Raw genomic sequence first — 15,123 nt, 5'->3', positions numbered from 1 at the left:
CGCAGAGTAGAGTGCAGTGACCCAGTGTGGAGTGGCTTAATGTGGAGTGGTCATAGTAGACTACAGTGGTGTGGAGTAGAGAGTGGTAAAGTGAAGTATTCATGGTGTGGTTGTTCACTGCCATTACAGACACATATCTTCAATTACAATGACCATTACATTTGCACAGGCATACAGTTTTACTGATTAAAGTATACAGTGCTCAAACGATAATGTGTGGAAATCTCATCACCGAGTGTATTGCTTTGTTTTACATCATATTAAAATATTTGTTTCCACCCCACTTCAGAATCGCTAAAAAAACGTGCTTCTTTTGTGCTTTTCTAATTCTAATATATTCTGAAGTATCTGCACGGTTTATTCACAGATATTTAAATTCTGTTGTGTGCTAGAAAAAAAATATTGCAGAGCCTTCCTCAAGCACAGCCCCAGTAGCTAGCCTGAATTTCTCATAAATTCTTTCATTTTGAAGTCTGAGAAAGAAAAGCCTGACAATTGACCTCTGTCTTTGAATACACAGCAAATGTGACAAGATAAGAAAAAGGTTTAAAGGGCTGTTTACAGAAATTGAGCACTGTTGGAAGAATACAGCACATAGAGTTTGGGCGACATAAGGGACAAACTCAAGCTAGAAAGCCTAAAACAAATGGAGCCAGTAAATAGACAGTAAGCAAATGTGACTTACAACCCACAAAGCCAATAGTAAACAATGGGTGGGATGCATTCCCAGGAAAACGTTCCGAGTAAATAGCAAACCGCTTCAACTGCAAAATGGTACTGTTTACCATAGGCTGATGCAGTGTATACTTAAGGTAAAGAATGTCACAGCCATATAAATGAATTTCAGAAACATGATGGAACATGTAAAACCAACATACTGTTCTCAATGCAAAGTTCAGGAGATTTTCTCTGGAGTTGGCCATTAGTCCTAGATGCAGGCGGCTGTTGCAGTAGTTAAATGTAGACACTATGGAGGTAGCAAACAACATTGGATGCTTCTTCTGCACCAGGAAAGGAAGAATTTTCCATAATAGAGTGTGAGCAGCATCTCTACAAAATTCAAGCTCTACCTTTTGGAGGTTGTTCACTGGATTAATAGCAACATACACAAACTTAACAGCAACAAAAGTGCCATTTTTCTAACAACTTTAATAAAATAATTTGTGCTTTGTTTGCATAAATGTCTACAAGGAAGATAGTTCCAATGTTTGGTGTCCACATTGGAGAAGGAGTACCCACCCATTCAAAACCTAATATGGCGGGAATCTGAAAGAGGTAAGCATGTGAGGATCTGAGGAGTCTGAAAGGTGGCTGAGGGATGTTAGATGAAGCTGGGTGAAGAGGGTACCACATTTGCTGAGTGCTTGATGAGTAATGCAAAGTGCCACAAAGATGATTCTTTTGGTACCAGTAACAAATGAATGGTAAATAAATGGATTGAGCTAGAGGAGCATGCCCAGTTAGAATATAACTGAAGACTTTAGGATGTGATGAAGTTTCTGTATTGAGATTTTGTTTGGAATTTCAATAGAGGGCTACAACAGTCGGCTCCAGATAAGCTAATATCCTAGAGTAATTTACAGCAGTCAATTAGAAGCAGGGGTATACCTTTGCTCAGCCTGCATAGACATCAGCACAGCCCTGTTGCTTTGTTTATTTGGGAAGTGACTGAGATTTTACAGTGGATCTGGATCCCCAGAGTTGTGACGGAGAAGAAGCATATCCTAATTCTGTGTCAAATTTGAAATGTAGTTTGGGGATGGCTCCTGCTATTAGAGTGAGCGATGCTGTTTAGTGGATGTCGTTTTTGCAGATAAATTGATGTGGTGGTCAGATATATTACATTTAATATATCCGTTTTAGGTTTCCTGTTCATTAAATGAATTTGGAATTTATGGAAATGTTACCCTTGTAACATTTTTAACATGATTGTATTAAAGTTATTAGACAAATACCAGTTTTGTGGCTGGTAAGTTTGTGTGTTGCTATTAATCCATTGAACAACCTCAGAAAGGCAGTGTTTGTATTTTTCAGAGGTGGTTCCACATTGTTACTGCTGGAGATGATAACCTAAGTTGTCTGTTTAAGTCACAAGTGAAAAACCAAAGGAATAAATACGAAGACCCAAATTGTTTTTTCTGGAGATAATAATCTTGGTATCGTCGGTGTGAGACATAAATGCAAAGCCAAATGAAGAAATAAGAGCCAGTGAGGTAAGAAAGAAATTGACGAGTGTTAAGTAGGTATGGCTCTTCCATTGATTGGCAGCTACAAGATCAACCCTAAGCTTTCCCACAGAGTCCTGTGCCCCTGCATCCACTTTGCTGATCAGTCCTGGTCAACATGGTAGATTGCACTATAGCCAATAGTGCTGATTATGGCGGAGAGGGAGTTTATATACATGTAAGAGACGATAGGGAATGAGGTACACTCTGGTCACACCAAGGTTCTTGGACATGAGGAGGAGAAAAAGAAGTTCCTGGTAGCTCTAGGTCAATTAAGATTTGAGTGCAACCTGTATGTCACTGTCTTCCTATGTGCGCAGTAGGATATGATGGTCAACTGTGTTGAAGGCAGCTGATAAATTTGTAAAATAACCTTTGCTGAATTATCACCCAAAATGACCCACATTTCATTTAACAAGACTTCCAGGCAAGGGTAGGTTCTGAGCTCCGCTATGGGTGCAAGCCATCTGCCAGGAAACTCATATTCTTCCAAATATTTGTATAGTTGAAAAGCCACCAGCTTTTCCATGATCTTCCCCAATGCTGACCAAAATGTTGTTTCTCCATTAACTGGCTGTGTCGGTGGGGATTAAGATTAAGCTTTTTCAGAACTGGGAACCAAGTGGTCAAAGCATTAGATCTTAATTAGTGTTTCTTATCCTAGTGAATGGGTAAAGGGGTGTTTCAAGGCGTGAGTCGGTTGTAACAGTCTAAAGGTACTTGTGATAGTTGAAAAACAAGTTCTATGTGGACCAATTAAAGTGGCACTGTAAGTGGTTTTAATATTAATGGTACTAGTGAATAGTGAAGAAGTATTGGTTGGATTGGTGGGAGTAATAATAGTAATTGATTTAAGGGGAAAGGTTTACTTGGTTTGTCAGTGGTGGTGGTGGCTTGCTGATTATTTTTTTCTGTTGCGAGAAAAGGGATTTTAGTAATATATCATACATATGCCTTCAAATATGTAGAGAAGACAGGATTGCCTATAAGATGAGTTTATAGTGTGTGATCAGCAACATTTCTAGGTGCATAAACATGTTTATTGAAGGTAACAGAAAAGTTCTAATTTTACACTTTGCCATTTGCTGTATAATTCCTCTGCAGACAGTGCTTTGTTCTCTTCTGTTGTCATTTCCTGGTTTGACTGTAGGTCATAAAAAGGAATACCACTCTAATATTAAATGAATGACAATTTGAGTGGCCGTTTATTTAAAGCCCCTCAAATGTTCAAATAATAATGGTAAGGAACTGTACGTTTTATTTTTGTAAAAACTTATTCTCTTTGATTCGGTAGCACAGAAGTGGAGCATGGCTTTCTTTTTGGGTTGAGCGTCTTGGTGCTAAACACCAGAGGCAAACATTTATTTTACTAGTTGAGATGCCTAAATGTAATGTTTTGATGAGCCTTGACAACTATTTTTTTAAATATTTTTGTAATATGTTTCACTGTAAATAGGAAGAGGAGAAGCTCAAGGTGTGGAAATCACGAGTACACAAGTGACCAAGGAGGATAGCCCAGTTCTTACTTCCTTGAATCCATTGAGCGACTGCATTTTAAAAACCGGGATAACTGCCTCCACTACTTCTGGTAAGAAAGGTGCACCTCCTGCATGCAAAAGGGCATCATTTGGAAATGCACCAAGATTGAAATCTGGGATAGCCATTAGCAGACCAAGATGTACAGACAGCAGTTTTTCAAACTATCCTGATCACGGAAGAGTGGAAAATAAACAAACTGACTTGTCGCTGATAGAATGCAGCAATGGACAAAACATGGAACTTTCAAAATGCTTTAATCACATTCAGTTTCCAGAACAAGATATGCCCCTTGCGACATCACAGAACAGTTTTTCAATTGCTTCAATAAGTTCAATTGATGTAAACAGCAATGCCTGTAATACTGTTGTTGATTTTTATCAAGTTACAGAAGAATTTGTTGGGCAACAAAAATCCAGAGATGTATTGATTCCATGTCTTGCAAGCAGTGAATCAAGTAGCAGCCTTTTAGTGGCTGAAACAGAGGAATCATCCTCTGTGTTTGTTGCAAGAGATGAACAGGTAGTTAGTTTAGCATGTCAGGATGTACTTTCATCTGCTCAATATCACCCACACAAAGTGTTGGCGAAAACAGATAAGACTACAGGAATAAAGAGGAAACAAGCCAACAAAGATGCAGAAAATGTTTCCATAGCAACACTTATAGGAAATGAAAAACGATTGGCAGCAGAATTTAAGAATCAAATGAAGAACGTAGAAAGGGAAGAAAAAGGTGCTTCCACTGCTGATATTGGCGACATAGAGACTCTAGTGGGGGAGCTAAACAAGAATGGCATGTTTCCAGATTCATTTCAGCTTAAATCTGATTTTGGTCCTGAAAATTATACTACTGATAAAAAAGAAGCTTGTCCCAACAAAGAATTTAGTGATCTAGACAATGTGGATGATCTTCTGGAGGAGGCAATATCACTACTGTCCTTTGAAAATGGAAACTATGTGGTTGATACTGAATGCAAAAATGGAGAGACTGATGAACATTTTTCTTTTGATCATTCAGAAAGTGTAAATACCTCTGAAGCTTTTCCTATTGATAAACAAATCGAAAGTGCAACATTGGATAAGAGCTCGCAGGTTGAGGAAGCTCATTTATTTAGTTGTCAGAGAGCAGTGCCGATGGTTGGGAAGCATGTGTGGAAATTCAGGTCCTGTGCTAGAACTTATCCATGGCCCTTCTCTGAAGACTTTCGTTCAAGCTTCAAAACAAATACTACTTTGGCTGCTGAATATGAGGAACCTGCTCATGTAGAAATCATAAAAGATGTCAATTTAGTGAAGGAGATTAGAGAAGATATCCCACAATTAGTTGCAGGAGAGCACCAAGAATCTGCTTGTAAAAAAAGGAAACTGGATCTAAGGTTAGAAAGTGCAAGCTGTGCTAGAGGCCCAAATCTTGTTGCTGACATGGATGATATACATAACTGTTTATCAACTCCTTTGTTATCTGATTTTACTATAGCACCAAAAATGTTTTCCGGCTTACCAGCAGATGCACTAATGTTTCAAACACAAAAAGATGAGACATTGAGCAATGGAAATGATTCCCTTCAAATTGATGTTGCATTAAAAAACTGTATAGATCTAAGTGTGGAAGGAAAAATAGTTGAAGACAACACTGCATCAGTTTTTACACATGTGGCAGATCAAGCCCCTGACAACCTTATGAATGCAGGAAATGAAAGACATTTTGGATGTTCCTCCCAGCAGACTGAAAGCTTCCCAGAAACTTTATCAAATACAGTAACTTCAAACCAAGAAATTCTTTCTCTGAAGAGTGGGACTGTGAGAGGCAAAGAGAGGGTGGATAGTTTAATTACCAGTTCTGACCTCAAATTAGATCACTTTAGTGCATGTGTTCATGAAGATATGCAACAGAAACCTTTTCATACTATGTGCAGTAAAGATCACCAAACAACTACCTCACAACACTTTTCAGACGAATGCTCAGTACCAACTGATGACATTGCCTCAAACAAGAGCAGTTTACTTGAGAGTTGTTCACTTAAACAATTTGATCCGCCTGCTTCTGAGAACACCGATGTAACTTTTGAATCTTCAAATTTGGAAGACAGCCGCATAAGGGATTCATTGAATGATGATTCTTTGTGGGAATTCTCTGCCCCATCCCAGAACTTGAAGAATGCACAAAATGAAATGCATCTGACAAATGAGGTCGCAGTTGTTGAAGATGATGTTCTGTTATTAGATGTTATTCAGGATGATCCTGAGCTGTTTGGGGGTTCCACTGAAGAAGATTCTAAATCTGAACTCAAAAATGCCATTGTTCAGCAGGAACTCTTCAAAGATGTATCCACTGGAAACCAACCTTTCATACCTTTAGTATCCAAGTTTTCGGATGACTTATCAAGCAAAAGCAATGAAAGGTACGCACTTTTTACTATTTTACCAAAATGGTTGACTGTGGCATTTACTAACTTGCAATGTCAGGGTGAAATTGGGTGGTCACCATTTTTTCATCTTTCTTAGCCTACAGCTCTTAGAATAATGCACATACATGCCCAGGCTTTATTTAATATGTGGCAAAGGCACACGGCTGTATGTAGCATGTTAATATTGAAGCCTGTAATCCTTATTAAATATTCTAGATAGTAATTTAATTTGCAGTTGTTGCAGAGGTAAGAGGAAACGGCACGATCTTTGTTTGCCTCCCTTCTTGCGTCATCCATTGTCTAAATACTACCCTGCAACAGGTGCACTTTGCTCCATGCTTAAAGTTTGCCATACACAAAAACGTGTCTCCATTGAATTCATTCTGACATCCATAACTGTTGAAGAGGTCTCCCTGATGATTATCCTGGACACTAGTTTGTTCTTATGAGTTCCCACTGCAGTTACAAGTTGTACTGTTATGCGGTCCAGTGCTGTGATCATCTTCCTTTAGCTTCTCAACAGTTCACCTACTGAGGCATTGTTAATCTCCATCTTCAATTTCTCCATTTTTAGTTTCCTGTGGGTGATTCGGGGGTAAGCTGAGGGACGTAGGCCTTCTTTTATCATATGGATTGATGCCCCAGCATGCTCATTAGTGTGATTACTCAGGTGTCTTTACTTTTTGGGTGCAAAAAACTTGACGCACATTGCTCCCTCTGGCATTCATAGCCTCAGAAATTCGGGCACCTCTGCTTTTGCCTTTCTACTCCACTAGAGTGAAGGCGCCTCCACTCCCATAGATATTACCGAATGTCGCCGCTAAGATTGAGTCGTGCTTTTTGAAACCATCGGGCACCATCTTTTACTCTGGTGTGCAAGGGGGAGAACGTCTCATGTTTATGCACATCAAGGCCTTTGGAGAAAGCAGTAAAAAGACAGTATCCACTGTTTCACTATAGTTTAGCATCCTCACCTCTACTCCAAATTTTCTGCTGACCCCAGCAAACTAAAAAACTAATGGCCAATCTCCCTGCTCTCATTCCCAGCGAAGGTCCTGGAAAAGTTAATCAACAAGCAACTCATGACACAACTGGAGCAAAACCAGCTACTCGACGCCTTCCAAGCAGGCTCATGCAGCTATCAAGGCACCAAAACTGCCCTGATGGCAGCCACTGATGACAACTGAGCAGCTCGGATCCTCCTTGAACTCTCGGCAGCCTTCAACACCGTATCCCACCACACTCTGATCAAAAGACTCCACCACATCGGCATCCAAGGGGACACGCTTAGATAGGTCACCTCCTTCCACACCTGAAGAACTCGGAGAATCCACCGCCCCTCTTTCACCTATGAACCCAAGGAGATCACCCGTGGTGTCTCCCAGGGAATCATTCCTCTGCCCCTGCTCTTCAACACATATATGACCCTGTTGGCCGAAATTGTCAGATCCCTTGGTCTCAACATAATTGCCTATACAGTCGATACCCAACTCATCGATGACCCCACCACCAGAGCCAACTCCCACAGATGCATGACCAGCGTCGCCGACTGGATGAACTGCCTGAAGCTAAACAGACCAGACGGATGCACTGATCTACAGCAGCAACACACGGAACGACTTCTGGTTGCCATGAGACCTAGGACCTGCACATCCTCCCTCCCACCACACCAGAAACCTCGAAATCCTCATTGACCACAAGCTCACCATGAAATCACAGATCACCACTGTCCCCTCCGCCTGCTTCCTCACTCTTCACGTGATTCAGAAGATCTTCAAGTGGCTGCTCCTACACACAAGACTCACTGTGACACAGGCCGTCATCCCCAGCTGACTAGACTGCGGTAACGCCCTCTATGTAGGAATCACTGCACACCTCCTACACAGACTCCAGAACATACCGAACGCTGCAGCCAGACTCATCCTCTGCAGCCAGACTCATCCTCTGCCTTCCCCGATGAACCTGCATCACACCCCACCTTAGGCAACTCCACTGGCTCCCCATACAGAAGAGATGCCAATTCAAACTGCTGACCCACACACACAAGGCTCTACACAACAAAGCACCCGCCTACATAAACCACTGCCTGAACTTCCTCGAACTGTTGAAGACTACACTCCGCCTCCCTCGCCCATACTCCCCGCATCTACCAAAGCTGAAGTGGAGTATGCTCTTTCTCCCACATTGTAGCAAATACCTGCAACAGCCCTTCCCATGGACCTCCGGACCATCACCTCATTTACGGAATTCTGAATGGCACTCAAGACCTGGCTGTTCGAAAAAGCATTGGAGACCTGCAAGTGCCTACTGGGTGTTTAGCTGTGCTTTATAAATCCTGATTGATTGATTATCTTCCTGTCCTGTAAGCAAAGTGTTCTGTTCCACCTCAACAGCATGACGGCCGTATATTCACAAAGAAACTAAACAAAGGGGCATGCACTCTTGGCAACTACGTCTTTTGTCCATCTATTTTTCTGAATGAGAGTTGCTTAATGTGTGGTAGAAATCTGTGGTTCACCTTGAAGAATCCTCAAGCATGCAGGCAAAACTGAGGTCTGTCCCTCGTGAATGGGATTTACCCAACCCTTTGGTCTCTATTCTGGTCCTTATTTCTTCTCAGTGTAGTCTTGTTTGCTTCTAGGCACAGTTTGAAGAGTGGGCGTTTTGCATCTTTATTTGGCCGCAGAATGTATGCCAGAATATCAAGGTCACAAATATTGACTTTCAAAATGATTGATTGCTGCATATCGACTACCATTATATCATCAATGCAGGTGTGTATATATGTATGTGTGTGTGTGTGTGTGTATATATATATATATATATATGTATATATATATATATGTGTATATATATGTTGCTGCTGTGAGTGCTGCCTCTGTGCCCCTCTGGGACTTGGTGTAAGCATCTGAGGGGAGAACACAGGAAATCCATTTTCCATGTGTGTGTGTGTGTGTGTGTGTGTGTGTGTGTGTGTGTGTGTGTAGATATATATATTCACTGAGAAAACCATAGGTTTCAGGCACGTTATAGTTCGAAATTAGCATTTAATAAACCATAGAAATTACCTGAAAACTATAACGTTCCTGAAACCTATGGGTTTTTCAGTTAATTTGTATGGTTTTTTAAATGCTAATTTTTAACTATAACATGCGGGAAACCTATGGTTTTTCCAGTGAATTTCAAAGGTTTTTTCCATGAAAAGCTAATGTACCTCAATCCTATGTTTTTATTCGAGTCCGTGCCCTCTTCCATGGATGTTTCTGTGGGAGCTGGATGGTGTGTGTGTGTGTGTGTGTGTGTGTGTGTGTGTATATATATATATATATATATATATATATATATATATATATATATATATTTTGAATAATTTTTAGTTAGGAAAACTATATTCATTTTTTATTTTTTTTAAATATTATACAGAAGTCACGCACCCTACACGATGGCCGCGCGCTTTCCGGTAGTCATTTTGAAAAGTTGCGCTCAAACTACTGAACGGATTTACACCATTTAAAAAAAAGGTCTCTTTCTGAACCAAGAGCTACAGTTTTGCAAAATTTGGTGTAATTCCGTTCAGCAGTTCGGGCTGTAGCCGTGTTTAAAGTTTTCTATGGGAAATAACATAGAGAAAACACATATTTTGGGATCCACTTTTTTCTTGGCCCCCGCTTGGCGAATTACCCCGAAACTTTCATAAGAGCTTATCGGAATGGGCCGTAAGTTTTGAAAATTTCGCGAATATTCGTCAACCGACGCCAAAGTTATTGGAGGGAAAAAAAAATGAGTTTCCGATGGAAACTAGGTCCTAACTATAACTATCTACTGGCAACTGCCAGTAGATTAAAAAAAAATGTAAATATATATATATATATATCTTCATTGCGTGTAAATATGGGGTTAAGAATAATCTATTTCTACATATTTTTTCTATGAGCCATGATTAATTGATTATAAGTGTGATAGTCCGCTGAGTCTACAAAAGGGTAATTAAAATACATGGTAGAGTAAGATCATCTAGTTACATTCATGCAGAGTGGGACAGCCTCCCTGCCACTCACATTAAACACTGTAGTATTTACTCCAACTCCCCCCAACTCTTTCTATGCTTAAGAGGGCAGCCTCTAGCCTGATAAATGAGCTCTTCTAATTTTGTGCATCTGACCATTTATTTCCGCCAGTCTGGAAGTGGGGTTGCGGTTTCAGTCATTCACTGTTTGGCAATATCTCACTTCACCTCCACGACACACACACCCCCACCAGTGTGCATTTCAGGGGATCCAGTCTCATTTGCCATGATTCCCAGAAGAGCATTGCAAAGTGAGCATTCAATTCGCCTGCCCAGTATTTTTGACAGGATGTAAAGATAGCAGACCAGTGTCCTTTTATAATGGGACCGATCCGCACAATGTCGAACAAATTGCCCTTAGTGGAGCCGCAGTGAAAACAGCATGAGGAGGGGGTTCTGCCTACACGCTGCAATTTTCGGGGTGTAAATGAGGCCATGTTTAGGAATTTTTGCGGTATTCGTTTCATCCTGGTGGAGGTGACTGCGTCTCGCGGGAGTGGGCATTCTGGCATCCATCCAATCGCTGTTGTCTAGTGGACCCACCTAGGCCTCCTGTTTCACCTTGAGGCTAGCAAACACATCTGCCAAATTAATGTCTGGAGATTTGTATATGGATGCGATTCACTTTTGTGACAGTTGTCTGGTGGGAGACATGTCTCAGCTGCAGATATTTATGAAATTTCGTCTTGTGACGATCCTATTCATATTGATGCTCTTGAAAATATTTCATATGGTTATAATATCATATATCCCCCAGTTTGGAAATGCTATTGAGATCTCACCGCCAGAATCCTGATATCTGCTAGCAGTGCCTTGCAAGAAGGGTATTTCTAGTGTCGGTATCCCCCTTAGGCAAACTGCAAGCATTCCTCGCATCCCCTTCTGTGTGTTTCAGTTTCCCATGCAAACCAATCTGATGGAGCATCTTATTCCAACATATCAGGGTTACTCTAGTCCTCTCTGGTGAAGACTGAGGCACTAGTGTACCATATAGTTTATCGAGGAGTTTAATGCCCCCTAGAAGTGCTAGCTCCATAGCAAAAAGCTGGATCATCATGCCCTCCAAAGAGCCAGTCATTTAGTAATATAATGTGTGATATCCAATAATACAGTTGCAGAAACAACAATTGATGGACAGAATGCAGAACAATGTCATACATTCACCCAAGTACAGAGATACATTCACCCCAGTACAGAGATCTGGGCCTAAATCCATGGTTGTTTTGCTCACCATGCCATTCCAGTTTTAACCCAGCTATATGCAAACCAGTCTTGACCTTGTGCCTCATGGGAACAGTCCAGCCCAAACTGCCAAGCCAGGTCCTGCCTGGACTGGAAACAAGCATCCTAGGACCGGTTTTGGGGTTTCACCCCTCTTCAGCCAGGATAGCTTGATTCCAGTGGCATGGAGAGCACGGGACCCACGTCTGGGCATACTCGTCCCACTCGATGTGACAAATGCAGAAACGACTATTGATGGACAGAATGCAGAGCAATGTCATACATTCACCCCATTACAGAGATCTGGGCCTAAATCCATCGTTTTTTTGCTCACCATGCCATTCCAGTTTGAACCCAGCCATATGCAAATCAGTCTTGAACTTGTGCCTCATGGGAACAGTCCAGCCCGAACTGTCAAGCCAGGTCCTCCCTAGACTGGAAACAAGCATCCTAGGACCGGTTTCGGGATTTCACCCCTCTTCAGCCAGGATAGCTTGATTCCAGTGGCATGGAGAGCACGGGACCCACGTCTGGGCATACCCGTCCCACTAGGGGTGACAAATGCAGAAACAACAATTGATGGACAGAATGCAGAACAATGTCATACATTCACCCCAGTACAGAGATCTCGGCCTAAAATCCCAGGCTCACTGTGCCACTGCATTCAAGCTATCCTGGCTGAAGAGGGGTGAAACCCCGAAACCGGTCCTTGAATGCTTGTTTCCGGGCCAGGTCTAAACTGGGGTGGCATGGTGAGCAAAAGAATGATGGATTTAACCCAGATTCTTGACTGGGAGAGAATGTTTTGATTTGTTCTGCATTCCGTCCATCAATTGTGTGTCTTTTGCATCCAATAATACAGTGGCACGTCTGCAGCTCAAGTTTTCGAGGTTCACAAACCAGTTTTGAGGGATTTTTGAATGCGACTTTCTGGAGTGAATAGAGCAGGTTCAGCAACTCAATAAGTTTGAAGAGTGCTACCCTCTTTAGGGCATTTATGGGAGACTTTACCTAGCCATCCATGTCTCTCTCTACCTTCAGTATCGATGGATTCAAGTTCAGAATATGGGTGATGAGTGTCTAATGTTGCGTGCACTTGAAGGTGTGGGCCCTAATCTGTAACAGGGGCTGCCAAATAGCGTCTGCCAGTCCACAGTTGAGCAGGACCACGCTAAACGTGTTGTAATTTAATCTCAGGCTTCTCCAAACAAATCAATAATTTTATTTAGTCTGGACCTGGTCTATTGATGACTCATAAAGAGCATAACATCATCTGCGTATAGGGTAAACTGGTATACCACCCTGACACCGATGCAAGTCTAGTCTGATCCTGAACAGATGCCTATTCGAGCTCAACTGATGTCATGCAGTGAGATTATGATATCGCAAGATGTCATGTACCCAGACTCTAACTCTGTGCCTCTACCACATTGTAGCTATCAAAAGAGGGTCCATTCTTTTTATGCCTCCAATTCTGACCCCGTGCCAGAGCAGAATACCACTCAGAATAACAATGATGGAGGGGTTTGATACCCCTTCATTACACTAATGATGCCTTAAACATTGGTTTACAAAATGCCAGAGGTCTTTATCTCTCCAGAGACCGAGCTTGACTCGCCACTTATAGAAGAAAGTGCCTTATTTGCAGTAGTGGTTTGGAGGGCAGCTGAAGTACAAGAATTACAGTTGCCCTCCATTGAGACTAAGACTGTTTTAGCAGAAATACCACATGCCTTTGCAGATACTCTTCTGGCTACCTGGTCGAAACCATGTTCTTGCCCGCCTGTGTAAAAGGCCACACGTCATAGACCGGCACTTGGTGACCCAGATTTTGTCACCAAACACCCCTCTACTGAGAGCCTTAATAAGGATTTACCCAGTAAGGTGAACCCTAACTCACTTCTAACTATTCCTCTAAAAAGAGAATCCAAACTGATGGATGCCTTTGACAAACATATGCTTTCCTCTGATAGCTTTTCACTGCAATTGATCAACGCTGTCTGTTTGAGCTGATACACACCCCCTTTGGGACATGGCCAGTGAGATCTTGATGGTAGTCAGACCTTAGGGCCTCTGGCTTAGATGATGCATGATGGGCCGGATGTACCAATAACTTTTGGATACCACAGATTGTCTTGGAAGAGTGGTTGGTGCCAGTGGTTTTTGTCATAGACCTGTCTAGATGAGATCCAGTACATTTTCTGTGGTGTACTGGCTTAGCTAGTTGACATGCTCTTTGCGTTTCATGTCTTTGCGAGAAGGTGGACTCCGCTTTGGTATGCTAAAAAACATAGCAGAATTACAGCAGGATCCTTGGGGTTGTTGACCCCTGCTTAACAATTTCTGCAACAGTTAAGGAAATTGAGGGGGTATTCTAAGGGACTAGCATATAGGCAGAGACTGCATTATCAGCCAGTGAGGCAGCTAACAACCTAGGCTTTTGAGGCTGTAGGCATCTAACTTGCAGATAAAGTACAGGCCAGCGGGGACAACAGTCCTACTATCTCCTCTTCCATGGCTATAACTCCCACCAAATCGCTTTTGCTATCCTTTGGTGGCACATGCCTAACAGGTGGAGGCAGGATACCCCCCTTCCTCCCGGATTGACGATCCATTACGTTCAACAGATGGGTCTTACAAATTTGACTAGCCGGCTACGTCTTATATTTTCTCTCCTTCCCATCCCATATTGCTCTCAGACTGGAATGAAACTCAGGAGAACACCTGTCAATTTCACTAGAGAAAGTAGGCTCCTTGCTTACCAAGGGTGCCATAAAAAGGGTACAAGATGGATAAAGGAAGGGGTTGCCTCTCACCATTTCCTTATTTTGAAAAAGGATTGGTGACCTCGGGTCTGTTTGACCCCCGGCCCTGAATGCCTTCTTGTGCAAGTACAAATTCAAAATGCTTACAGTGGCTCAGATCGTATCTGCTGTAGATCCAGGAGACCTGATGGTGGTTTTGGACATCCAGGAGTCCTATTTACCTGTACTGCAGTCCCACCTGCTTCATTGGTGGTTGAAGGTAGGCCAGGAGCAATTGCAGTTTGCCGTGCTCTTCTTTGGCCTCATCACCTCACCAATGACCCTTTGGTGTTCACAAAGGTTATGGTGGTTGCTGCCTGTTTTCTTAGGTCAGGATTCTGTAATCCCATAGTTAAATGATTGGCTGCTGAAGGCATGCTTGAAGCAGGTAGTCGTGGACCACCTCCGGACAATGGCGGAAATTTTAATATTGTTGGGTTTTACCATAAATGAGCCAAAGTCTTAAATGATTCCCTCACAGAGGCTTCCATTCATTGGGGCAATCCCGGACACTGTGCAGTTCAGGTCTTTTCTTCTGCACAATGTTCAGGCTATTTCACAACAGCAGCTCTATCAGAGGGTAGTCAAAAGATACAGTTGGGCTTTGCTGGTGCAGGGCAGGATGGGGAAATTTCAGGCCATGGCCCACCCACCCATACAAAAATGGACAGCTATGCCAAGTCACTGTGGAAGAATCTATTGTCAAGAGATGACTTTAAGCCAGCGGAGGTGTCATTCACGGGAGCCATCCTTCAAGTGATCCAGTCCTCTCGTCTGATCTTGAAATCAAAGATCGCAAAGTGGGGGCTGATGTAGCTCTTCTCTGCCAAAACCAATGAAATATAGTGGACAGAGTTACCGAA

General features: G+C 42.3%; 1 protein-coding gene across 3 annotated transcripts in view; it reads left to right on the top strand.

The window, feature by feature from the left end:
* The window catches only part of TOPAZ1 (testis and ovary specific TOPAZ 1), a 1,878,688-nt gene that overhangs the window by 170,056 nt on the left and 1,693,509 nt on the right, over positions 1-15,123 (top strand). For all 3 annotated transcript variants that reach the window (XM_085630596.1, XM_085630595.1, XM_085630594.1), the window contains exon 2: positions 3,682-6,163. In XM_085630596.1, the coding sequence (XP_085486722.1) occupies positions 3,682-6,163 (2,482 nt within the window). The remainder of the gene's footprint in view (positions 1-3,681; positions 6,164-15,123) is intronic.

The sequence above is a fragment of the Triturus cristatus genome, chromosome 10 (assembly GCF_964204655.1).
Source record: "Triturus cristatus chromosome 10, aTriCri1.1, whole genome shotgun sequence".
NCBI classification, from domain to species: Eukaryota; Metazoa; Chordata; class Amphibia; order Caudata; family Salamandridae; genus Triturus; species Triturus cristatus.
The sequence above is the reverse complement of the archived record's forward strand: the minus strand, read 5'-3'. Positions and strand labels throughout refer to the sequence as shown.